This window comes from Neofelis nebulosa, chromosome 9, assembly GCF_028018385.1.
Source record: "Neofelis nebulosa isolate mNeoNeb1 chromosome 9, mNeoNeb1.pri, whole genome shotgun sequence".
NCBI classification, from domain to species: Eukaryota; Metazoa; Chordata; class Mammalia; order Carnivora; family Felidae; genus Neofelis; species Neofelis nebulosa.
The window spans coordinates 115,128,488-115,155,532 of NC_080790.1; the positions used below are offsets into that span (position 1 = coordinate 115,128,488).

The 27,045-nt window shown below is 45.2% G+C and overlaps 1 protein-coding gene across 2 annotated transcripts in view; it reads left to right on the forward strand.

Annotated features, from left to right (window-relative positions):
- The first annotated feature begins 360 nt into the window (after nucleotides 1-360).
- The window catches only part of KIF3B (kinesin family member 3B), a 39,762-nt gene continuing 13,077 nt past the window's right edge, over nucleotides 361-27,045 (forward strand). Inside the window, exons 1-2 of one of the 2 annotated variants that reach the window (XM_058685262.1) lie at nucleotides 361-500; nucleotides 23,422-24,890. In XM_058685262.1, the coding sequence (XP_058541245.1) occupies nucleotides 23,487-24,890 (1,404 nt within the window). In that variant the 5' untranslated portion in view covers nucleotides 361-500; nucleotides 23,422-23,486. Of the gene's footprint in view, nucleotides 501-19,002; nucleotides 19,216-23,421; nucleotides 24,891-27,045 lie in introns of those variants that run through there. The other variant, XM_058685263.1, reaches the window with a different exon arrangement.

Genomic DNA, 27,045 nt, shown 5'->3' on the forward strand with positions numbered 1-27,045 from the left:
TTTTTTTTTGGCTTGAGTGCGTGACCCTAAGTGGGAGCAGTCTCAGTAGCGGTTTGGGGACCCAAGCCAGATAATGGATGTGAAAGCGCTTTAGGAAAGGTCAAGCGGCGGCTGAAATCGCATGGTGAGCCCGAGGCAGTGAGTTCCATCTTACATTTGGGGAAACTGAGGCACGAGAGACCAGCAGGTGGGGTCAGGCCACGTCCCACACCTCTTCCGTGGATGAAAGGACAGAGGCGCGTGAGGTACCTGCTAAGCGCCCGTACTGTGCCCCGCCCCGCCGGCTTCCCTGTCCGCCGCTCGGGGTCCAATAAAGTTATTGAAATTGACACCGGTTGCCAAGGAAGTGGGTCGCCGAGCCGGGTTGCTAAGGAAGTGAGCGGCGACCATCTCTCCCCATCCGGGGCAGCGGGGAATGGCTGAGCCCGGGGCTTGCCGCCGCCCCCGCCGCCGCCGCCGCCGCCGCCGCCGCCGCCGCCCGCTGTCGGCTCGCGCCTCAGGTGAGCCGGGAGGGGCCCGGGCGCCACCGGGGCAGGTCCGTCGCGCCCGCCGCCCGCGATCCACCCGGAGGCCCGCGCCGGTGCCGCCGCCTGGCTCTGCTGCTTGGCGAGCGGGAGCATCCTCTGCCCTGACTCCCGGGCATCCTCCGGCCGTCCGGGCGGAGGCGCGGCCTGACCCTCAGACCTGGCCGCCAGGGGCCGGGGGCCACCCGGGGGCGTCTGGGGCCGCGGTCAGGGACCCAGCACTGGAGAGAGGCAGGGGAGCGAGAGCCTGGGGACCGAACCTCGACCGCTGCCCCGGTTCACTGTATGACCTTGGGCCAGTCCCTTTCCCTCTCAGGCTGCAGCCGAGTGTTTGTCCAGGGGTCTCCTAACACTTGCTGCTCAGAGTGCTTAAGAGGATGAGGTGGGTACGTTGAAAGTGCCCTAAATGGGGCGAGGGAGAATTCTTAGGGCCCCCTGACATGGGCACTAAGAGTCCAGTTTTAAATGGGGAGTGTCTGCGTTGGAGACCCCGCATCTCCATTTGGTGATTGTTTGGCCTCGTCTTGGGCAAGTTGATCTCTGAGCCTTCATTTTCTGTAAAATGGGTTAATGAACCTCTGTGGGAAGCCAGTGAAACAGAGTATTTGTCAAGTAGCTTGGCACATAGTAAGTGTCCCACAAGCCATTAGGAGGCATGTGGGGTGGTGTGGGCAAGGCTTCCAGGAGGTGACTTTGAGACTGGTGGGATTTAGGTGTGTAGAGCGCCAGCCTGTATGTGTACTCCTTCCCTGGTGACACCACCCCACCCCCCGCCCCCGGTTTTACTTCTCCACGCTGTGCAGAGCAGGGAAGGTGGTGTGGACCTGCACAGGTAGCCCTGGGGGTGGAAACCCAGAGGTCAAGTCCTTGTAGATGGCTGAGGTTAGCTGTCATTTTCAAATACTTGGACCCTGTTGGCCCGTCCAGAGCAAAAAGATATCTTATGTCTTTTGGGACGTGCTTAAAGCTTAGTAGCTATTTGCAAGTGTATGATTAAGAAGCACTTTTCAGGTGCATTATCTCATTTAATTTTCACGGAGGCTTTGCCAGGTAGGTGGTGACCTAATCCCCATTTCACAGATGGGGCTGAGGCTCAGAAAAGGGAATGGCTTGCCTGGGAATCTTACACCTATTAAGTGGTGGAGCTGGACACATTTCCAGGTGAATCCTGTATTTTCTCCCCTGTACCCTGATGTCTCTGCTTTCTCAACCATAACTGTTACAAAGCCACAGAGTATTCTTTTGTTTCTTCTGATTTCTACGGTTAGAGGCTTTTCTTCTAGTGGCGAGGAGATAAGATCTTACATAAAACTTCATTTAAATAGATGCCTTCCAGGGACGTTTGGGTACTTAGTCCGTGAAGCATCTGACTCTTGATTGTGGCTCAGATCATGATCTCACCGTTTGTGAGATTGAGCCCCATGTCAGGCTCTGTGCTAACAGCATGGAGCCTCCTTAGGATTCTCTCTCCCTCTCAGTCTGCCTCCCCCACCCCGGCAAATAAATAAACATTAAAAAAATTAAATAGATACCATCCAAAGTGTGGACCTCAAAAAAGAGCTGGAATTTTTTTTTTTTTTTAACCTTTATTTATTTTTGAGACAGAGAAAGACAGGGCATGAACGGGGGAGGGTCAGAAAGAGGGAGACACAGAATCTGAAACAGGCTCCAGGCTCTGAGCTGTCAGCACAGAGCCCGACGCAGGGCTTGAACTCATGGACCACGACCATGACCTGAGCCGAAGTCAGCTGCTTAACCGACTGAGCCACCCAGGCGCCCCAAGCTGGAATTGTTTTAAAATGTTTAATGTTTATTTATTTTTGAGAGAGAGAGAGACAGAGTGCAAGTGGGGGAGGTGCAGAGAGAAAGAGAGGGAGAGGGAGACACAGAATCCGAAGCAGGCTCCAGGCTCCGAGCTGTCAGCACAGAGCCCAACGCGGAGCTCAAACCCATGAACCATGAGATCATGACCTGAGCTGAAGTCAGATGCTCAACTGACTGAGCCACCCAGGCGCCCCTAGAGCTGGAATGTTTAAAAGGCGACTTCTCTGTCCTTCAGTTCCCTCCTCTTTAAAATGAAAGAAGTAGGCTAGATAGTATCTGAAGGCCCTTTCAGTGCTCTTGTGCAACTCTCCTTGCAAGCTACTGGTTTTAAAAGCATGGAATCAGGCTGTCTGGGTTCAAGTCTCAGCTCTGCCACCTCCAAGCTGCGTGCCACTGAGCAATTTACTTCCATCTCTGTGCTGCAGTTTCCCCACCTGTAAAAGGGGGATAATGAAAGTATCAACCATGTATGGCTGTTGTGAAGATTCGTTGGAGCCTAATACGTTAAAGTGCGTGGCCTGTTTGATAAATGTTAGCTCTCATTATTTGGGCTTCATGTATACTACATATTATATTTATATACTTTATGTCCTGTTTATGATTGGTGAGTGAATAAATTGAAGTATGTGCATACTACCAGGCTTGTCAACTTCAGAAGGTCACTGCAAGCTGGAAACAGTAGTTGTCACGGTAGAATATTAATGTCAGTATTATTATAGGGTCGCTCCAGGAACGTGCAATCCCCTGCCAGAATGGGTTGCAAAGAGAGATGGAAGCCGGTGGTAGGATGTCAACTCCCAATTGAGTAAATGTGTACTAAATCCCTCTGTGCCAAGCACAATAGAAGATGTGGAAATCAGTCCTGGGGTGTCCGGGTGGCTCAGTCAGTTAAGCCTCCAACTCTTGATTTCGGCTCAGGTCACGATCTCACAGTCTGTGAGTTCAAGCCCTGCTCTGGGCTCTGTGCTGGCAGCATGGAGCTTGCTTGGGATTTTCTCTCTCTCTCTCTCTCCCTCCCTCCCTCCCCTGCTTGCACTCCCATACAGTCTCTCTCAAAATAAACATTTTAAAAATTAAAAAAAAACCCAAAATCAGTCCCGATGCCATATACTTCAAGGACCTCAGAACGTAGTTTGTAGGTTACTAGCTTTTGAAATGATTTGACTTCTTTAAATGAATTCATGACTCGTGTTTAGCCCTACTGCAGAGTAAAGCTGCTTGTTCAGATCTCTTCTTTTTTGTCCCTAGGCTTCTGTTGGGTGCCTCGGTTAGCAGCTTCGTTTTATCCACTGGTGTGTGGGGCCCTGAGAAAGATCCTTCTCTTGCGCCACTTAATAATGCAATGCTGTCCGTGTGGTTTACAGAAGTGCTTAAGCGTGCCTTCACTCATTTGGTCTTATGAATAACCCTGTGAGGAAGGTAGGTTACAGATTTAATTTCCCCATCTTGCAGTCCAGGCACCTGAGGGAAGAGAAGCCCTGCTACCAGTAAGTGGCCCATTTCACATGGGAATTGGGTCTTCCTGCTCCAGGTTCAGTGCTGCTGCCCTTTGCAGCCTCAGTTTGGTTCGCTCCACATTTGCTGAGCACCTGGTATGTGTCAGGCCCTGTTCTGGCCTGGAGATACGATGGTTCCGAGATGGATGAGATCCTTGCTTTATGCAGCAGACATTCCAGCGGCAGCGGCAGAAAAATAAACCAAGGCCACCATTTGGAAAAGTGGCAGAAGGAACAGCAAGGGTAAACTGCTCCAACAGTGGCTGGAGCAGGTGAGTTGGGGTGGAAGGAGAGAGAGAGAGGAGAGGGGGGCTGAGGGGGGAGGGGGGGAGGCCTCAGATCCTACAGGGCCTTGTAGGCTAGAGTAAGCACTTGTGGTTTGATTCTAAAAGCTTGGGAGGCCAGTGAAGCCTTTAGGAAGGGGAATGACCGTAGTCGATTTTGGGTTTTTTAAAAAATCATTCTGGCCTCTGTGTGGCCAATGGATTTTAAGGGGAATAAGCATGGCGGCCAGGAGGGTAGTTAGGAGACTGGTTGAGAAGTGATGAAGGCCTGCTGCAGGGGTAGCAGTGGAGGTGGGCCCAAGAGGGTGGACTGGGGATATGTTTTGGAGGCAGAACCAGCAGGATGGTGGTTGGGAGAAGAGCTGAAGGAATCAAGGATGATTCCTGGGTTTTTGGCCTGAGCAATTAGGTAGATGTTGGGTGGTGCCATCTGCCTTTAAAATGATGAAAGGACTTTTTGGTAAGGTGCCCTGTGGGGAAGAATTCGCGGTGGTTCGCTCCGAACCTGTTGGAGGGGCAGAGGTATAAACATCATACCTTACAGTTCGTGGGGATGAGATCCCAGATTATGTGCAGGAGCGCAGACGGATGCATCTCCCTGAAGCTCTCACCTTGGACTTCCGCAAGCCCTACTTTTCTTGCACTCTGGCTCTTTGCCGGCTAGTGGAGTGGCAGGCGTGGGCTTTGCCAGGGCAGTGCCCATCTGTCTCATGCTGTTGGTGTTGCTGTCCTGACTCGAGATCTTGGCTGATGAAGGCTGGAAGGAGGCTAGCCAGCTCTGGGAGAGAGTGAAGCTCACTGTCAGGGACTCACACGGCCACAGTTTCCCTGCCAAAGTGGTTCTTTTCCTTGGCCCTCAAATGACATTTCTAAAGTTTCAGAGCTTTTGATTTGGGAATCCCTTGTGAAAAGCTGTTGTGTTCTGCCAGAATTCCTGGAGGATCCTTGAATGGAGTATCTCTTCTGAGCAAGAGAATTCGAGCCTTTTTTTCCTCTAGGCTAATACTTGCACTGGTAAATGTAGGCTTACGATGTTGCAAGTTCCACATGGTGAATAGAAGACTCATAATCCCACCGCCTCTACTCGTATAGCCTTGTTTGCTGTTTAAAATGTTCTTTCCTGTGTGTTCTTATCCAGTAATGCCAGTCCATGGAGGTCATGTGGAATATGTACCAATCCCCAGTTTACAGACGAGGCATTGAGATGCCAAGAGGTCGTTGTTTTTGTCAGTAACATTAGGCACCTGGTAGGTGCTGGGTGAGGGAGATTCTTGCAGCTCAGGGAGTGTGTTTTTCATGTCAGAAGTACCCTTGTCCCCTGGAGCTTGCTAGAAGCACAGAATCTGGGCCTAGATCTAATAAACCGGGCTGCATTTTACCAAGACCCCTGGGTGTCTCCTGTGCAAGTTAAAACTTGAGCGGTGCGCTTATTTGGTACTAAGTGGCAAAACTAGGGCTTGCCTGTGATAACGATAATAAAAGTGACAGGAGTAGCTAACATTCATTGAGCCGAGCACTGTTGTAAGTACTTGACCCACGTTGTCTCATGCCGTCCTCATAGCAACCCTGACCATGGGTACTGTTATGAATCCCACTTTCCAGAAGAGGAAAGCAGAGGCACAGAAAATTCCCATAACGTCCCCGGATCCTTTGCTCTTTCTGCCGCTGGGTTTTCCAGGTGGGCAGTCCGTCCCTGCTGTCTCGTCCAGAGCCGTTCTCTCCTGTACGTGATACTAATGTTACATGCTGCTGAGAAAGTGACTTGAAAGAATGTTTGAGGAAATCAGGGGAAGAACCCTTGAGCTATTTTAACTGAATGAGATGGATGTCAGTCACTTGACCCATAGTCAAGAAACAGATATGCAATTTATAAGATAAGCACCTCTCACACTTCTTAACAGTCCGACACTCAAGGCCGTAACAGCTGAGGTGGGTAGGAGCTGCGAGCCTGTACTGAGTCATTTGACCCTACACTGTTTCTTGATGGTGGTGATAATATCTGTGCCGAGAAGAGGGCAGCCAAAGTCCCATACCACCCGCTGACTGGCTGCAAAGGATGCCTCAGTTTTCCCTCTCTGCCCTGTGGCCTCATTGTTTTCCTTTCAACATCTCCTTATCTCAGAGCTTAAAGTCTTAGAAAGATTTCTTGGTCAAGGTATGCCCGTAGAATCTTAGATTTCTTGGTGTCTTAGATTTCACAGGAAATTCTGGTGTGAAAAGGCAGTGGGATCAGGTGGGGTGGGGCAAGGATTCTGGTAGCAATTCCGCCACTTGCTGTGTGACCTTAGGCAAGTAATTCAACCTCTCTGGCTCTCAGTCGCAGTCTCTCTCTCTCTCTCTCTCTCAGTCTCAGAGTCTCAGTCTCAATATATACAAAATAAGGACCTGGAACAACTTTCCAAGGCTCTTCCAGCCCCGCCTGGAAGAATGAGTATGGAGTTGAGTGGTATTTTCTTTCTTGGTGACTTCATGCTGGGCTTTCACCCAGGCCTTCCAGGGTGGGGCTTTTAAAGCACATTTCTGGGCCGCCAGAGATCCTTGATTGCCATCAGCTCATCTTATCAGCCTCACACATCTGCATTGCAGCTGGGGATGTTTCTGTTTAAGGCTCAACTAGTCCTGGTGACACATTGTGTCTCCTCACTTTGTCACACTGCAGGCATTGAGCTCTTCACACACAAGCAGATCTATCTTTAGTATGCTGATTTATTTAAATCGGAGTTTGCATTAGAGAGCACCAGCGATCGTTATGGTGGGTGTGGTTTTATTTTTACAGTTTTTGGCAGGATATTTGCAGCACTTGCATTTTGTCATATTTGAACATGGTGTATAAGTGGAAGCGGGTCCAAGGGAACAAGGAATTAGAGCAGATTATCATGCTCTTACCTACTCTGGGGTCCTTCACATCACCTTCAGCACAGGTTCCAGGAACTGCCTGCTTCGGGGCTGTTGTGTGGGAATAAAGTCAATGGAAACTAGAAGCTCATGGAATGGTCTCCAGCAGTGTAGCGGATTGCAGTAATCATTACTTTGTAACACATTTCAGTAACCTAAGCAAAAAAAAAAAAAAAAAAAAAAAAATCTAGCTAGTAAATCACAAAAGATTCCATTCAGGTAAGATAAAATATCAGCTCAGGTTACTTAAGATAACACAAGAAGATTGTTCTTGGTGGAAATAGTTACTGGTTTTGCAAGATCTGCAGTAACCAGTCAGATTCTAGCCTAAGAAATATATCGTGTTTTTCCTTCCTTATTTCTTCAGTTGGCAGCATTTTTTAATGGCATTTTTTTTCCTGTTTATAAAAATAATGAATTTCTGTTGAGGAAAAATGAGGAAAGTCCTGAAAAGATCAAACTTAAGATTCACTTTGGGGCACCTGGCCGGCTCAGTGGGTGGAACATGGTACTCTTGATCTCGGGGTTATGAGTTCAAGGCCCATACTGGGCATGGAGATTGCTTAAAAATAAAATCTAAAAAAAAAAACAAAAAAACAAAAAAAAAAAACTTAGAAAGATTCACTTTAGGCGTGTCTGGGTGCCTCAGTTGGTTAAACGTCTGAGTTGGGCTCAGGTCATGATCTCGTGGTTCGTGAATTCGAGCCCTGCATCAGGTTCTGTGCTGACAGCTCAGAGCCTAGAGCCTGCTTCAGATTCTGTGTCTCCCTCTGCACCTCCCCTGCTCGTGCTCTCTCTCTCTCTCTCTCTCTCTGTCTCAAAGAATAAATAAACATTAAAAAAAAATTTTTTTTTAAAGAGTCACTTTAAGTCCTACTGCCCAAAACTAGCCACTGTAACATCTTACTATCCAAAGGCAAAGATATCCCTAAATATATTTTATCTAGTGGATGTACAATTCTTACCTATTTCCCCTATTGTCATTTAGGCTAGTTTCAATGTTAAATATTATAAATAATGCTACAGAGAACATCTTGATGATTATCTTTGTGTAAACGTTTGCATTTCTGATGATTTCTTTAGATTATTTAATTAAAAAATTTTAATTACAAAGGCAGCCTCCTTAAATCACATTTTTAACAAGGCAATGTCTAAATAAAGTTGGAAAGGCAGACATTTTACTACAATTTGGTGGAGAGGAGTTGCCTATGAAAATGGTATTCTAACTCAATTTCGGCATTCTTGTCTACTGGCAGATATGTTTTTAGATAAATGTACACTCAAAGCGTTACCTTTCATGTTGCATCTGGAAATGTTCATTTCATATTTCAGAACCATGTTTCCATGTTTAGTAGTTATAAACTAGTAAACTTTCCCTGGCATTGGGCATTTGTTTCCAGACTTTTACAATGACATAATGGGCTCTAATGAACATCTTTGCTTCTCTCTCTCAGCCTCATAAGAGAGCAATTCTAATAAATAAATAGATGGTTTGGGGAAGGTTAGAATTTTCAGAGTTCTAAAGGAGAACCGTATGTTTTCCTTCTTAAAATTTTATTGGGATCCTCCAAAAGTGTTAAAAAAAAAAACAACAACTTTATTGAGATATAATTTCCATACCATAAAGTATCTTTTCATAGTTTTTCTCAGCCTTCTTTGCTCCTTCTCCTGCATTTTCTTTTTGATACAGAATTCCCACTGTATAAGACCCATAACACGGGGTTATGTAAACCCTCCGTTCCCTGAGCAGGCTGTTGGCTGGTGACATCGACTGGAAATACTGTACATACATTATCAGGTTTGTGCACTGCACGAGCTCTCACTATGAGAGCAAGCGTATCATTGTGGAATTGGACAGTGCATCATGACAACTGTGGACTTTTGGAGAGGGATTTTTTTTTTTCTTTTTTTTTTTTTCAACGTTTTTAAATTTATTTTTGGGACAGAGAGAGACAGAGCATGAACGGGGGAGGGGCAGAGAGAGAGAGAGGGAGACACAGAATCGGAAACAGGCTCCAGGCTCCGAGCCATCAGCCCAGAGCCTGACGCGGGGCTCGAACTCACGGACCGCGAGATCGTGACCTGGCTGAAGTCGGACGCTTAACCGACTGCGCCACCCAGGCGCCCCGGAGAGGGATTTTTAAAAAACATTTAACTCATCAATTACTGAAATAAGTTCTATGATTTTTTTTTTTTTTTTTTTTTTTTTTTTGGGACAGAGAGAGACAGAGCATGAACGGGGGAGGGGCAGAGAGAGAGGGAGACACAGAATTGGAAACAGGCTCCAGGCTCCGAGCCATCAGCCCAGAGCCCGACGCGGGGCTCGAACTCACGGACTGCGAGATCGTGACCTGGCTGAAGTCGGACGCTTAACCGACGGCGCCACCCAGGCGCCCCATAAGTTCTATGATTTATGGGAGATTCTGCTTCGTCAACTTTGGGAACTGTTTACTATAGAGGTGGCACATGTAGGGCGAGCTTCTCCAACATATAATTAATATAATTAATATAAGAAATTAATTTGCTTCTCCAACATGAGTATACACGCAAATCATCAGAAGTCTCAGTACAATGGGATTCTGATTTGGGGGGATCTAGATGGGGTTAGATTCTGCAGAGTTAAACCAGGTAGAACAGGAGAAGATTTTAGGTCGCACTCCATACAGCATCCAAAATTATATTGAATGACATGGGTTAGGATGAGGTTGTTAGCGTTATTCCCTTTTAAACTTTGTTCTGGCCGCGTCAAGGAGAACATTTGTGTGGTTCCCGTCTATTTCTTAACACTTGCTAAGTTGGTTTTCTAACCAAGAGAGATCAGGCCGTCAGCCCTTAGGTAAGCCATAGTATCTAGCTAGAATTTAGTGACGTCGGTTGTGTGTCCTTATATTTATTTTCATAGTTACCTTCTGTGTACAGTAAGTGATACTGATTTTCTCTTCATGCTAGTGATACAAAGTTTCTTTGTGTTAGAAGAAAGTAGATTTAAAGAAAACCCTTGAGTAAATGATAGTACAGGTGGTTCGTGGAAATGGTAAAAATAGTGAAGAGACAATCAGATGACTGATATTTAGGGCTGGTGTAGGAAAAAGGCCATGAACTTTGGAGCCAGGCAGACCTGGTTTCTGCGTATTTTGCCACTTATTAACCCGGTGTGCCATGTTACTGCCCTCTCCCCTGCTCAGGGCTTTTCTCTTCCAAATTGGGTCAGGGCAGAAGCACCTCCTGTGGGCCAGGCCCCGTAATGCTTGTCTCCTCTGATGCTCAGACAACTCCATGTGGCAGGGTATTGGTGGTCTTCCCATTTCACAGACAAGCACATAGTCTCAGAAGGAACTTGGGCCGGGTTCCAGAGCTAGGAATGGTAGCACTGGGTTTCAATCTCAGGTGTACCTGAATGTCTCTTTTCATTACTCCAGGCCACTTCCCTCTTTTAAATGTAGATTTTGCTCTGGCTCTCTACCCAGCTGAATGGCAGTCTGGTTAAAGTGAAACGTCACTGAGGGGCGCTTCGGTGGCTCAGTCAGTTAAGCCTCTGACTCTTGATTTTGGCCCAGGTCATGATCTCATAAGTGAGTTCGAGCCCCACGTGGGGCTCCGTGCTGGCAGTGTGGAGCCTGCTTGGGATATTCTCTCTCTCTCTCTCTCTCTCTCTCTCTCTCTCTCTCTCAAAACAAATAAACTTCAAATAAAATTGTTAAAAAAAAGAAAAGTCATTGCGCACACCCATGTTCCCTACAGCATTACTCACAATTGCCAAGAGGTGGGAGTTGCCCAAACGTCCCTGGACAGACCAGTGGATAAAGAAAATGTGGCATATACACACAATAGGATATTATTTAGCCTCGAAAAAACAAGGTGATCTTGTCACCTGCCACAACACAGAGGCAGAGTGGTGGTTTGCAGGGGCTGGGGAAAGGGGGAAATGGGGAGTTTCTGCTTGATGGGTATAGAGTTTCAGTTTGGCACGGTGAAAAAGTTCTAGAGCTCTGTTACAATGTGGATGTAGTTGACACTGGATTGTACACTTAAAAGTGGTTCAGAGGGTACATTTTGTATATAAGTGTAGGGTTTTTTTTTTTTACCACAATTAAAAATTTCTTAAAAGTAGAAAAAGAAAAAAAGCCATTGGTCAGAAGGCATTTTTTTTTTTTTTCATTTTGGAAAAATGTCAAGCGTACATAGAAATAGACAGCACATGACACTTCTGTTCTACCTACAGCCTCCCGTGCACCCCACCCCACTCTGGCACACAGTGCGTAACTTTGTCTGAAAACACTTTTACGTGTACGCCTAAAGTAAGAACTTTTTCTAAAGAGCGCCATTTTCACACCTAAAAAAAGGTAACGATAATTCTTTAACCACCTAATATCTGGTGTGCAGATTTGCTCGATTGTCTCATACATTTTGTAATAGTTGGCTCATTTGGCTCAAGATCCAAAAAGGGCCCCCATCAAGCACCAAATGTTATATTTGGTTGATTTAACTGTCTTACATCAAAAGAGTGCATACATTTTTATTTTTATGTATTTATTTTTTAAAGTTTTTTTAACATTTATTTATTTTTGAGACAGAGAGAGACAGAGCATGAACGGGGGAGGGTCAGAGAGAGGGAGACACAGAATCTGAAACAGGCTCCAGGCTCTGAGCGGTCAGCACAGAGCCCGACGCGGGGCTCGAACTCACGGACCGCGAGATGATGACCTGAGCCGAAGTCGGACGCTTAACCAACTGAGCCACCCAGGCGCCCCAGAGTGTATGCATTTTTAGCAGAGAAACAACTTCACTTCTTTCCTGGATGAGTACTTGGAATGAGAAGTTCCTGGAAGGAAGGCTGTTCTGGCTTCATAGTCTAGTGGTGGTTCAGAGTGTAAGTTCTGTGTGTTGGACTGGTGTGGGCAACAGGGTGCACTGGCGATGGGGAGATTAATGAGACAGCCCAGGGAGGGGGTAGATGGCGCCCTCTGTCAAAAAGGAACCTGCATAGCTTTTACAGCTCTAGGAATGGATCCTGCTAATTACTCCTACCTGTAGCTAAAGGTGTATGTTCAGGATATTCACTATGGCATCGTTTGCAGTAGCAAAAGACCAGGAACCAGGGGCGCCTGGGTGGCGCAGTCGGTTAAGCGTCCGACTTCAGCCAGGTCACGATCTCGCGGTCCGTGAGTTCGAGCCCCGCGTCGGGCTCTGGGCTGATGGCTCGGAGCCTGGAGCCTGTTTCTGATTCTGTGTCTCCCTCTCTCTCTGCCCCTCCCCCGTTCATGCTCTGTCTCTCTCTGTCCCAAAAATAAATAAAAAACGTTGAAAAAAAAAATTAAAAAAAAAAAAAAAAGACCAGGAACCATGAGAAGACGTGCCGGTAGTGGAATGATCAAATACCTTAAAATTTTATTTTATTTATTTATTTTTTTAAGTAAAGTCTACACCCAACTTGGGGCTGGAACTCATGACCCTGAGACCAAGAGTCACATGCTCTACTGACTGAGCCAGCCAGGCGCCCCATCAAATACATTATAAAGCAACCACACAGTGACGTCTAGGCAGCTGTTTGAAGGAGGGGGGTGGTGGTAGTGCAGAAATTGCTTCCAAGATCTATAAAGTAAGATGGAGAACGGTACGTAGTATACTTCCACTTGAGTTAAAAAAAAAAAAAAGATGGGAGAGCAGATACATTAATGCTTAGGTATGCATTGAGTATTTCCCCAGGGGTCGGGGGAAGATTACTTGCTCATTACTGTACAGCCTGAATTGTTTTAATCTATGCATATATTGATATACACATGTACATATGCATATATGTGTGTATTAAGAATAAGTTTATAGGTAGGCCTTTAAATAAGATAAGCCTAGTTTTGAATCCTGATTGTTCCACTTAATTGCTCTGAGACCTTGGGCAAATTAATTTCTCTGAACCTCCCATCCTTATTTTTAAAATGAGGCTAATACCTATTCCTCATAAGGTGATGTTGAGGATTAGAAGAGGAATATACGTTAAGCTCTTGATATACTGTGAATTGCAAGTGTCGAATATGACAAAACCTCAGACCTACACTGATCCTACTAAGAAGTAGCCTCTAGATTTGACTATATTTTTATGAATGTATTTTCTGAATGTTTCACAACTGGATTAAAAAAAAGAAAGGATTTCTTTCCCACTTTTTCCCTCTAAATAAATGCTTTCTTTGTCTGCCTGTTTGGGTTATCAAATGACAGGGCATGCATGGTGCCAGTTTGAATTCAGGGCAAGAATTTATTTGTTCAGGGTTCTTGTATGTAACCTTTGTAGGTTTCTTTCCAGATAAGTAGCCTATCTTCCTAAAACACTTAATCTGAAATCAAGTTGCTAGACTTTTTCCCCCCAAGGAAACAATAGCTTCATTGCCATCCCCCTTCTTGATTATAAGAAACAAAATATATGCAGCTGTCAAAAAGGCCAAAGGAAGCAAAAAAAAAAAAAAAAAAAAAATCACTTGCAAGCTCAGTCCCAGAGTAAATTAACTTTACTAATCTTGCAGTAGGCTAAGCACCGAGCATTAATTTATTAGTTTATTTAATCCTTAGAACAGTTCTTTAAGGTATGTGTTATTAACTGCATTTTATGTAAGAAACTGTGACTTAGGTAACTTTGTCAAGATTTTGGAGCTAAGCGGCAGTGCAGAAATTAAAACCCTGACCTGTTGGACGCTAAAGCTCATGATTTTAGCGCAGAGCCTGCTTGGGATTCTCTCTCTTCCTCTTTCTCTACCCCTCCCCAACTTGCACCGTCTCTGTCTCTCTCAAAATAGATAAATAAACTTAAAAAAAATAATAAAGCTCATGTTTTTAACCATGACTTTACCCTGTTTCCCTCACATCTTTTTCTGTACATGTGCATGTACACATGTAAACATAAATCACGTCACACTAGCTCTTCTCTTTGGTAGCCTGCTTTTTTTTTCACTCAGCCAAATGTCACGAATATCTTCCTAGAAGTAAATACTTAGAGGTTTATTGCCATTCTTAATGACTGCATAATTTCCCATTGTAGAGATGTGTTATAATTTAACCAGTCCTTTACCGATGAGTATTTAGGTGGTTATAGGTGGTGCTGTAATAAATATAAACATATGTGTGCATCTTGCATATATATTCAGGGATTGATGTCCTTAATTAGATCCTTAAAATAATTCCAAGAAATGGAGTTGCTGTTTGAAGGGAGTGTTACATTTTGACTATTACACTTCAGTGGATTGATTGACTGTTTGATTCAAGATATTGATTACTCAACTGTTAGCAAATAATCTGTGCCAGTTTGAGATGCTGTGGCTCTTATACGTACCGTAAGGGACAGTTTGAAAGTTTTTAGACAATTCACACAATTATCTGGTTATAAACAGTACCTGTAATAACAACAGCCAGTATTTTATTAACCTTTGGTCTAAATGCCTTTAGGGCGGAGACTACATGACTTGCTACAATGACATTAGAATGTTAAAGAGTCTAGTACTGTAGACCTCATGGAAGCTCTTTTAGACACTTCACCATAAAGTTGAGATAAGTATTTTTACTCCTAGGGCCCTTTGTTCATCAGTTAAAACATTGCCTTTCCCTTCCTGCCTCTCTTTCTTCTTTCCTTCCTTCCATCTTGACGCCCAGCCTGGCTCTCAGACCCACGACCCTGAGATCAAGAGTCACATGCTCCACTGACTGAGCCAGCCAGGCACCCCAAAACATTTTTACTACCTTATATTCATGGTGGTCAGTAAAACTGGGTAGATGAAAGGAAGAAAATAATGAGTTTTAACAATTGGATATTACTTTACTAATTAATTTCACAAAATTTTTCCATCTCCTTTTTCCCCTAATTTTATTTTTCTGACCACACAGTATATTCCCACTAGTCAAAACCCAAGAGGTCTAAAGGGTATACATGCAAAGTCTCCCTCCTGCTCTTACCCCACGCCATATAGCTCTTTCCTTATAGGCAGCCAGTGTTGTTATCTGGCTCATGAACATCCCTTAAAATATATTTTATGCACATATAAGCAAATATAGAACTGTTCCCTCCACACAAATCCAATGTCATTTTTTTTTAAAGTTTTTTTTTTTTTTTTTTTTTTTTTGGAGAGAGAGAGACAGACAGACAGACAGACAGAGCGTGAGCTAGGGAGGGGCAGAGAGAGAGGGAGACAGAGTCCAAAGCAGGCTCCAGGCTCTGAGCTGACAGCACAGAGCCTGACATGAGGCTCAAACTCGTGAACTGTGAGATCATGACCTGAGCTGAAGTCTGGCTTTCAACCGACTGAGCCACCCACGTGCCCCAAATCCAATGTCCTTTTAAACATTTTTAAACATTTTTTTTTTTTTTTTTTATTGAGGGGGAGAAAGAGAACTTGCACATGCATGTGAGCACAGGGGAGGGGCAGAGAGAAAGTGGGAGGGAATGAATCCCAAACAGGCACTGTGCTGTCAGCGGAGAGCCTGACTCAGGGCTCAATGTCACAAACTGTGAGACCATGACCTGAGCCAAAATCAAGAGTTCGATGCTTAACTGACTGAGTCACCCAGACACCCCCCAATGTCCTTTTAAAAGTTCCTCAGTGATGTTATTTTTCAACAAGAGATGAATAATCTTGTTTCAAAAATTGTGTAACTCCCATTAATGGGAGACCCAGAATTGGGCTTGCTCTCTGATACTTCAAAACAGCGCTGGTTGTGAGAGTAGTGTTGATGGTGATGAGGTAGATACAGAGTAGAAAACAGCCACTTCCCCTGAGAGAAACTTGCACAGGGAGTTGGCTTAAGCCTGGTTAATAGGGAGCTGCTTTATCTTCTTGCCTGAGAGTAGTGTTTCTCAGATGGCCCACGTGATCTGTGGCTTCAGCTGCCTTTCAGATCCTGAGTCCTTGAACTCCAGGCCAGGGCGGTTGGCAGGTGGTTGCCTGGTCTGATCTTAGAGGACACTGCATTGGAATGCATTGATTAAAGTTGCATTAGCATGTACTCTGTGCACCTGCAGATTGCTCCGCCTTGCAGGGCTGTTTCTGGTAAATTGTCAGACCTTTATTTTTTTTCCCCTTTGAAGATACCACATGCTCACTAAAGAATAGATCACTATTGATGTTTTGATGGGACTTATTTTATATAATTGTGATTGCATGCGTTCAGTTTTGTAAACTGCTTTTTCATTTGTGATAAGCATTGTCCATGCCATTACAGACCCTTGGTAAGTGTCATTTAAAAAGATAGATTAGGGGAGCCTGGGTGGCTCAGTTGGTTAAGCATCTGACTTCAGCTCAGGTCACGATCTCTCGGTTTGTGAGTTCGAGCCCTGCATGGGGCTCTCCACTCTCAGCGCAGAGCCCACTTCAGATCCTCTGTCTCCCTCGCTTTCTTCCGCTACCCTGCTCGGGCACTCTCTCCCTCTCAAAAATGAATAAAAACATAAAAAAAAAAAAAAAAAAGATCAAGGTCTAGGGGCACCTGGTGGCTCAGTCGGTTAAGCATCCGACTTTGGCTTAGGTTATGATCTCGCAGTCTGTGTGTTCGAGCCCTGTGTCGGTCTCTGTGATGACAGCTCAGAGCCTGGAACCTGCTTCGGATTCTGTGTCTCCTTCTCTCTTTGCCACTCCCCCACTCACATTCTGTCTCTCTCTCTTTCAAAATTAAATAAACATTTAAAAACAATTTAAAAAGATAAAGGTCTAAAGAAAACCTCCTCTTAAAAAAAAAAAAAAAAGACTTGCATGGCAGGCCTTTCTTAATCAGATCATGTATACGTGAATTTGGTTATAGACAAAGATGCCTATAGGAGCCAGGCAGGAAATACAAATGGGCAAAGCATGCTGGGTGTAACTGTAGAGAGCGGGGTTGGGGCAGATTGGAGAGGTTGGGCTCTCCAAAGTGGCAGGTGTTTTCTCAGTTCCCATTGCTGCCATTTGGGTCATGGGCTAGGGGCTGTCAGATATTCCTATTCTTCAAGAGAAGCAGAAAACCTGTTTTGTTTTTTTAAATTTATTTTTATTTTTTATTATTAAACTTAAGTTTATTTATTTACTTTGAGAGAGAGTGTGAGCATGTGTGTGCAAGTGCACACATGAGTGGGAGGGTGGGGTAGGGGAGGGAGGGGCAGAGAGAGAGGGAGAGAATCCCAAGCAGGCTCCACGCCATCAGTGCAGAGCCCGACACAGGCCCCATCTCACAACCATGAGATCATGACCTAAGCTGAAGTCAGGAGTTGCATGCTTAACTGACTGAGCCATTCAGGTGCCCCAAGCCTGGTTTGTTTGTTTTTTAATGTGAAATGGGTGGTTTTTTTTTTGTTTGTTTTTTTTTTTTTTTGAGAAAACAAATTTTTACATATTCAGAGAATAATATGGGAAACAATCAGGATTGACAGCAGTTAACATTTTCTCGTATTTTCTTCAAGCCTCATTTCCCTGGGGTTTTTGTTTGTTTGTTTGTTTGTTTTATTTTGTTGTTTTTTGTTTGAAGTAAACTCACCTCCCAATGTGGGGCTTGAACTCATCACCCTTAGATCAAGAGTCGCATGCTCCACCAACTGAGCCAGCCAGGCACCCCACCCTGTTCTATTTTTTTAAGAGGAATGATACAATATTACAGATAAAATTGAAATATCCTTCCCATTATTTAAAAAAATTTTTTCAATTTTAGAGAGAATGAGCACATGAGCAGGAGAAAGGGGCAGAGGGGGAGAGAGAGAGACAGAGACAGAGACAGAGACAGAGAGAGAGAGAGAGAAAGAGAATCCCAAGCAGGCTCCATGCTCCAAGCAGAGCCCTCTGTGGGGCTGACCCCACGACCCTGGGATCATGACTTGAGCAGAAATCAAGAGTCGGACGCTCAATTGACTGAGCCACCCAGGCGCTCCAAAATATCCTTCCCATTTTTAATCCCATTCTCCACCTCTCACCCTGCCCAGTTTGGGCAGCTGCTATCATAAATTGTTGTATATCTTTCCCATTTTTTTTTTTTTTAACGTTTTATTTATTTTTGAGACAGGGAGAGACAGAGCATGAACGGGGGAGGGTCAGAGAGAGGGAGACACAGAATCCGAAACAGGCCCCAGGCTCTGAGCGGTCAGCACAGAGCCCAACGCGGGGCTCGAACTCACGGACCGCGAGATCATGACCTGAGCCGAAGTCGGCCGCCCAACTGACTGAGCCACCCAGGCGCCCCCCCATTTTTTAATACTTACAAATGCAGCTCTATGAGCACCATATTATTTTATAAATTTTTTGTTGTTTTATAAATTTTTAATCATAATTATCACTCTGTACTTGCTTTTTCACTCAGCCTGTTTATTTATCCATGTAAACATATATATAAGTCTAATTCAGGCTTGGCAGACTTTTCTGTAAAAGTTCAGGCAGTAAATATTTTAGGTTTTCTGAGCCAGACTGTCTCTGTTACAGCTACTCAACTCTGATATTTTATAGCTAACGCAGCCATAGGTAATGTGTAAACAGAAGAGGTATGGCTATGTTCCAATAAAATTTTATTTACAAAAACAGGATGTGGGCCGGATTTGGCCCCTGGGCTAGAGCTTGCTAACCCCTGCTCTAATGTATTCCTACTGAATAGTATAGTGTGTATGATATGATCACACCATATGCTATTTTTCAATTCCCCTGGTTTAGATTGTTTCCAGCTTTTCTATTTTAACATGCTGCAGGAAGCATCCTTGTCCATGTTTCCTTGTGTAAACATTCACATTCAAAGGTTTTTCACTAGGACATACACATAAATAGAAGTGGAATTGCTGAGGCTTTCTTTTTTTTATTTAAACAAATAAAATGGACCAAATAAAATGCTTCGGGTAGAAGAACGTAACCAGTTTGAGACCTCTGTCCTAGAATCTCTAAAGGAAGCCAATAGTTAGTGAGAATCCAATCCACACTTACTTCTAGAATGTGAGGTAAGAATCCGTGACAACCAGCAAAGATGAGGGTGCATTCACCCAAGTATAAGAGCTGGAGAATGATCTGGAAGCGTGTGACCGCCATGAGAAATGCGTAACTGACTTCCTCAGCGGACAAAAGTGGTGAAGTTAGGGAGAAACTCAGCTTTTCGTGGGTAGTGGCCATTCAGACGGTGGTTGTTAACGTCGGAATGATCAGTTCTAACAGAAAAGCTATTCAGGATGAAGGTGACGAGCTGCTGACCTGTGGTTGCTTCTTTCCTGGCAATGCTGTGAGTTCCTTTAAAGATTTATCACTGCAATTAGACCGGCTAGAAGAAGAGTAAGGAAGGTAATAAAGCAAAGAAAGAGCGTCAGGGCATCCTTCCAAGAAAACCCTCTCCTCTGAGGAGGACCCAGAGCAAGTTTTTAAGCCCTGGTGGCAGGAAATTAAATTAGCCCATCTTCCTGAAGCAGTATGGCAACAATACGTGACTCGTGCAGTTGAGCTCAGCGAGCTCAGCAAAGAAATGGTATTATTCTGTGTTCTGAGTTGAGATTTAATTAAGAGGACTCGGGCTTTGGGAAGTCCTTCTTTTTGAAACATTTTAAGCATGATTGTAGGTCATTATAGTTCCTTTGTTTTTATCGTTTGGAAGAGCGCAAAAAATATACGGTCACCCTGCGGCGGACCTTTTCATTTTTTTAAACAGGCTCGGGGCCACCTTGTTTTGATAGGTAAAAGCTGGACAGCTCTGCCTCTTCTGTAATGCAGAAAAATTGGTCTCTCCTCTGACCCATTCTCCTCTTACCCCCCTTATGTTTCCTTTAAAAATTTTTTATTTTATTTTATTTAAAAATTTTTTTTAATATTTATTTTTGAGAGAGAGAGAGACAGAGCATGAGTGGGGGAGGGGCAGAGAGAGAGGGAGACACAGAATCCGAAGCAGGCTCCAGGCTCCGAGCTGTCAGCACAGAGCCCGACGTGGGGCCGAACCCATGAACTGTGAAATCATGACCTGGGCCGAAGTCGGACGCTTAACCAACTGAGCCACCCAGCCGTCCCTTTTCTTTCTTTCTTTCCTTTTTTTTTTTTTTTTTTTTAAGGTTTTATTTATTTAAGTACTCTCCACCCAACATGGGGCTCAAACTCATGACCCCGAGATCAAGAGCCGCATGCACCTCCCACTGAGCCGGCCAGCCTCCCTCCCTTACGTTTCTTACTCCAAGTCTATGGGATCTTGTCTAAACCATCCCATGTGCTGCAGCAGAGGCCTCCCCACGGGAGGCTCTGGGGCTTGGGGTTTGAGCTTGGCCCCTGACTTTTGCAGGTCTCTGCTGACATGGAGGTAGAGACAGGCAAGGGATCAGCTGCAGTGGTAGCTTGGGGGCCATTGCCCTGGAAAAGAAAGGGAGACCAGACCGGCCATTGTAACATCTAGTTCTTTCTTATCATCAGACAAAATTGTAATAGCGTATAGAAAGTGATGAACGAGGGACTGTCTTACATGCTTTTCTTTAAATGGCTGGAGCTTCACTTCTAATTGAACATGGATTAAGTATTTGGATCTCAGTTTAATCTGATTTTTTTCAGGGTGATAACTATAAAACTGAACAAGAGAATAAAAGTTAGGGCTCACTAGTCATCTCTGGAATGATCGTTTGACAAAGGTTTTGGATGAATCTGTATTAGTTGATTTTAATTCCGCTGTATGTTAGTTCATAAAGTGCTTCCACCTTTGTAAGTACTGCCTAGTGTCACGATCATCCACCAGGAAGGAGCATTATCCCTCTTTTACCAATTTTAAAGAAAATGGGTTCAGAGAGGGTAAGAGGTTTTCTGGTTCTTCATCCTAGACATTATTTTATTACATCTAACAACTAGAGAAGTATGAAAAGTAAATTTTCGTGTTTCCGTGTGCTTAGCAGCAGAAGAATCTTTTATAAAAGCTTAGTGGGGGAACACATTGACTCTCTATTAACCTGCAGCACATTTGCCTAGAACGGCCCGTCACTGCTTCACGTTCTGCCACTCCTTTGTTGGCAGGGAATAGGTCATCCTCACAACTAAAAAGACATTGTTATCACTGTTCTAAGTGTCTATTAAAATGACAAATGCATATATCCTGTGAGCCGGCAGTTGCACACCTAGAAATTTAACTTACAGCTGTGGTTCCAGTTTTTTCACAATAATACCAGAAACAGCTTAATACTAGAACTTAAGCTGCCGTACGTACGGTGGGATATTTTGCTGCTGTCATAAGGAATAAGGCAACTCTGTGTCTACTGAGCGAACAGACTCCAAGTTATGTTGTTATTGAGGAAGGCAAGGTGCTGGACACTGTTGTTCCTGTGTATAACCTTCTACGCTTGCGTTAAAAAGGAAGGGGGCAAGTGGGCGCCTGGCCGGCTCGGGTGGAGGAGCGCGTGACTCTTGGTCTTCAGGCCCCGCGTTGGGTGTGGAGATTTGCTTGAATAAAAAAACTTAAGAAAAAGGGGGGGGAGGGTAAGTATGTATTAAACATATTTGCTTGCTATGCATAAACTGGCTCAGGAAGATTAAAAAGCTAATAATACTTGCTGTGTGGGCAGGGACTTGGGTGGCTAGAGAACACGTGAGGTGAAGGGACCTGTCACTGAAGAGCGATTTGAATCAAGAAGCATGAGAATTACCTATTAAAAAAACCCCAAAAACCCACACCGAGGTTTTTGGGAATTTGAGGTCCTCATACATACCTCTTTACTCTCATCTCTTTGCTCTCTTCCCCTTCCCAGAGGACCCACTTAAGCATCCTTTCTCTTGTTCCCTGAGTTTTCTGGCACCACCAGATGAAGTTACTTAAAAAACATTCTTTTTTTTTTTTTTAAACGTTTATTTATTTTTGAGACAGAGAGAGACAGAGCATGAACAGGGGAGGGGCAGAGAGAGAGGGAGACACAGAATCCGAAGCTGGCTCCAGGCTCTGAGCTGTCAGCACAGAGCCCGACGTGGGGCTGGAACTCACGGACCGCGAGATCATGACCTGAGCCAAAGTCGGACGCTTAACCGACCAAGCCACCCAGGCGCCCCTAAAAAACATTCTTAACACCTATTTTCTTATTTGCATTCAGATTGTATTAAGTTTGTTGATTGAATAAGTGCTTTCTCTGTTTGAATACATTTTGCACAAGCCATAGTTTATGATTTTAGGGTGGAAGAGAATTATGGGCACGAGATGGGAAATTCAAACAGCACAAACAAGTGCACAGTGAAGTTTTTTCTCTCTCTTGACCTGAGAGTCCTCTAGGCCCACAGTCCCCCTGCTGAGGCTGCCACTGTTACCACTTTGTTGTCGTGGTCACTGCTTTTATGTGCATACTTCTAATAATATTGTTTTGCCTGTCAAACATAAACATGCATCCACGTATCCCCATGCTTACACAGCGTTAACCATTCTGTACACAGTTTCCCATCTACTGTTTTCAGTTAGCAGCACATCTTAGTGTAGGGTTACATTTAGATTAGCACATTCTTCTCAGTAACTGCATAGGATTCCCCTGTATATACTATTATATATGTTTAATTTATTTAATCAGCCCCTTCTTGATGGGCGGTCCCAGGCAGTCTGTAGCTGTAGTCTGTCACTCCCACAAATGATGCCACAATGAATATCCTTGTATCTGTGGGATAAATTCTTAGAAATACAACTGCTGCATCAGAAGGTACTGCTAGATGGTTCCAAATTGCTCTCTGTAGATGCCATAGTAGTTCTGCAGGAAGGAAGATCATCCAGGCTTTGAAAAGGTTTTGAGCTGCCACATCCTGTAGTCTGAGATAAAGTGCCAGGTGGAGCGAGGACGAGCTTGTGCACACTACTGGCAGACTAAAGTTTTTCCTTTCCCGCCGCAGCTCATTAAGACCTGGTGAAGAACTACAGTGTGCATTCAAGTCATCAAAAAAATTTAAAAAAAAATCTTTTTAATGTTTATTTTTGACAGAGAGAGAGAAACATAGCATGAGTAGGGGAGGGACAGAGAACAAGGGAGACAGAATCTGAAGCAGGCTCCAGGCTCTGCGCTGTCAGCACAGAGCCCGACGCGGGGCTTGAACTCACAGACCACGAGATCATGACTTGAGCCGAAGTTGGACGCTCAACCGACTGAGCCACCCAGGTGCCCCTAAAAAAATTTTTTTAATGTTTGTTTATTCTTGAGAAAGAGAGAGACAGAGCATGAGTGGGAGAGGGGCAGACAGAGAGAGAGAGAGAGAGAGGGAGACGCAAAATCTGATGCAGTTTCCAGGCTCTGAGCTGTCGGCACGGAGCCTGACATGGGGCTCGGACCCATGAACCGTGAGATCATGACCTGAGCCTACTGAGCCACCCAGGCACCCCTTCAAGTCATTTAATGTAGCCATCAGAAGGTTGGTAAGACAAAGGTGATGTGGGTGTGTCAGGTGCTGTTGAGCAGCCCCCGGTGACAACTGTACTGTCCTTACTTACTTTTGCTTTTTTTTCTAGGACCTTAGCCTCCTGAGACATTTTGGATTCATAGCCCTCAAGGGTTGACCCGGCCAGAGTTCATCATGTCAAAGCTAAAAAGCTCGGAGTCAGTCAGGGTGGTGGTTCGCTGTCGGCCCATGAATGGCAAGGAAAAGGCGGCTTCATATGATAAGGTGGTAGATGTGGACGTGAAGCTGGGGCAGGTATCAGTGAAGAACCCCAAAGGAGTGGCCCACGAAATGCCCAAGACCTTCACCTTCGATGCAGTCTATGACTGGAATGCCAAGCAGTTTGAACTCTATGATGAGACGTTCCGACCACTCGTGGACTCTGTCCTGCAGGGTTTCAATGGGACAATTTTTGCCTATGGACAAACCGGGACTGGGAAAACGTACACGATGGAAGGAGTCCGTGGTGACCCTGAGAAAAGAGGGGTCATCCCTAACTCCTTTGATCATATCTTCACCCATATCTCTCGATCTCAGAATCAACAGTACCTGGTCCGGGCTTCTTACCTGGAGATCTATCAGGAGGAGATCCGAGATCTGCTCTCAAAGGATCAGACCAAAAGGCTTGAGCTCAAAGAGAGGCCTGACACTGGAGTGTATGTGAAAGACCTGTCTTCCTTCGTCACCAAGAGCGTGAAGGAAATAGAGCACGTGATGAATGTGGGGAACCAGAACCGCTCTGTCGGTGCTACCAACATGAACGAGCACAGTTCACGCTCTCATGCAATTTTTGTCATCACCATTGAGTGCAGCGAAGTGGGCCTTGATGGAGAAAACCATATCCGTGTAGGGAAATTGAACCTTGTGGATCTTGCTGGCAGCGAACGGCAAGCCAAGACTGGTGCACAAGGAGAAAGATTGAAGGAAGCGACCAAGATCAACCTGTCCCTTTCAGCCTTAGGTAATGTCATCTCTGCCCTGGTAGACGGCAAGAGCACTCACATTCCGTATCGGGACTCAAAGCTCACCAGGCTCCTCCAAGATTCTCTTGGTGGCAATGCTAAAACTGTAATGGTGGCCAACGTGGGACCTGCCTCGTACAACATAGAAGAGACTCTGACCACTCTGAGGTACGCCAACCGTGCCAAAAACATTAAGAACAAGCCAAGGGTCAACGAGGACCCTAAAGATGCCCTCCTTCGAGAATTCCAGGAAGAGATTGCTCGGCTCAAGGCCCAGCTGGAAAAACGGTCCATTGGCAGAAGGAAGAGGCGAGAGAAGCGGAGGGAAGGTGGTGGCAGTGGTGGGGGTGGGGAAGAGGAGGAGGAGGAGGGAGAAGAGGGTGAGGAGGAAGGGGATGATAAGGATGATTACTGGCGGGAACAGCAAGAAAAACTGGAGATTGAGAAGCGGGCCATTGTAGAGGACCACAGCTTGGTTGCAGAGGAGAAGATGAGGCTGCTGAAGGAGAAGGAGAAAAAAATGGAGGACCTGCGACGGGAGAAGGATGCGGCTGAGATGCTGGGCGCCAAGATCAAGGTACCAGAGCCTCCCTGAGGCCCTTTCCTCTTTCAGTGCGTTCTGTTTTCGCCAAAAAAATGAGATGAGGGATGATGGCCCTTTCAGTTTTACGTTCCCAACAGCTTCCGGTGTCCGGTGTCCAGTAAGGGTTTGTGGAACTGAAATAAAAACAATTTCTTCAAATTTAAAACACGAAATATCGAATGCATAGGAAGAATAATTTTTATATATGTGCAGGGTATAGAAACCAGCAATAAAACCGACGCCCATGCCCCCCTCCCCGCCCCGCAGTGTGAGAAATAGAACATAACCTGCATCTTTACGAGTTCTTCGTGTCCCCCTCCCCCAGAGGTAAACATTGTCTTAGGTTTGGTGCTTTATTATTTCCTTACTCTTCTTTATAGTTTTCCCATTTATGTATATATGTCTAAAAAAATAGTTTTGGTTTCACATAATTTTTTACCTTTATATAGTGGAATCTCACGGCTGCAATTTGCTTTTACTTGCTCAACCTTACGTAATGAGATTTGTCCATAGTGATGCCTGGAGCTGTGATTCATTCATTATTACCGCTCTGAGAATCATGTGGTATTCCATTCTCCTGATAGTGGGTTGTTTCCATTTTTTGCCACAAATGTTTTTGTACTTGGCTCCAGGAGAACGTGTACGAGCAAGAATTTCTTATCTGGCGCCATTAGGTCCTTGGGTATGTGCAGTCCTAATTTTACTAGATAATCACAAATTGTTCTCGGAGGTGGCCATGTGAATGGAAGCTTCTGCCAGCACATTATGAGCTTTGGTTGTGCCTCATCCTTACCGGCACTTGTGACTCTCCGACTTTTAATTTTTGTATGTCTGGTGTATATAAAATGGTATCTCGTTGTGGCTTTAATATGCAGTGACCTTGTGACACAAGATACAGAACAGTTCCTTATGCCCTTGTAGTCAGCCCCTTCCCTCAGCCTCCAACCTCTGTGAGTCACTGGCCAAGTAGCATTCTAGAATGCGGGGACTCCTGGGCATTTTCTTTCTGGTGCCAATGGGCTGGACTCTGGGCTGCCACGGGGCTTTAATGGCAGAGGAGGGGACAGAGCTAACCCTGGCAATCTGACGACCACTGCCTGACCACAAGCCAGAACTGCTCTGAGGTGTTGGGTTCTTTCTTAGTGAATTCACGCAAAATCTGGTTTCAACTCTCAAATGTATCCTTGTTTTTTAATTTAAAAATGACCAGTGACTGCTTCCTCTCCTCTCCTTTCCCCATCGCTGTATGAAGCCATGCTTTATCTGTGGCTTCATAGTAGCCCTTTCACAGAACTGGGTTCTGTTTTACTTCAGAAGCAGGGGTCTTTTCCAGAGCTTTCAAGACCTGATATGAACATGGAGTTCTATACAACACAAATAGAAGGTCACCTTGTCCTGTGGGTTCCTTCACTACAAATGCCACTTCATGCCTCTTCACTCCTGCACTTGAAGTGTTAACAGGGTGTGCCCGTGTTTGGTTTGCATGCTGGGTTTTAGGATCACATCTATTAACCAAGCCCAGGAATACCTAGATAGACGCTCTAAGCAACTTGGGTTATTTGGGCGACTCTCAGAGGCCAAGTGTGGCAAGACTCAATATAACCTCAAGGTCACATTTTGTTTATGGCAGAATGGTATTACTTCTGTCTCTTGAGATCTCTAGATGCTGTAAAATCATAGGACAAAAGTACTTTAGAGCTGGAGGGAGTGTGTGTGTGTGTGTGTGTGTGTGTGGCAAGGGGATGGTTGATAATCCAGTCGAGTCACTTCCAAACAGGCTCAAGGGCTCACTGAAAGATGGCTGTCATTAATGTTCATAAGTTTCTTTAAAACAAGGTTGTGGGGGCGCCTGGGTGGCTCAGTCGGTTAAGCGGCTGACTTCGGCTCAGGTCATGATCTCGCGGTCCGTGAGTTTGAGCCCCGAGTCGGGCTCTGTGCGGACAGCTCAGAGCCTGGAGCCTGTTTCAGATTCTGTGTCTCCCTCTCTCTGACCCTCCCCGTTCATGCTCTGTCTCTGTCTCAAAAATAAATAAACGTGGGGCGCCTGGGTGGCGCAGTCGGTTAAGCGTCCGACTTCAGCCAGGTCACGATCTCGCGGTCCGTGAGTTCGAGCCCCGCGTCGGGCTCTGGGCCGATGGCTCGGAGCCTG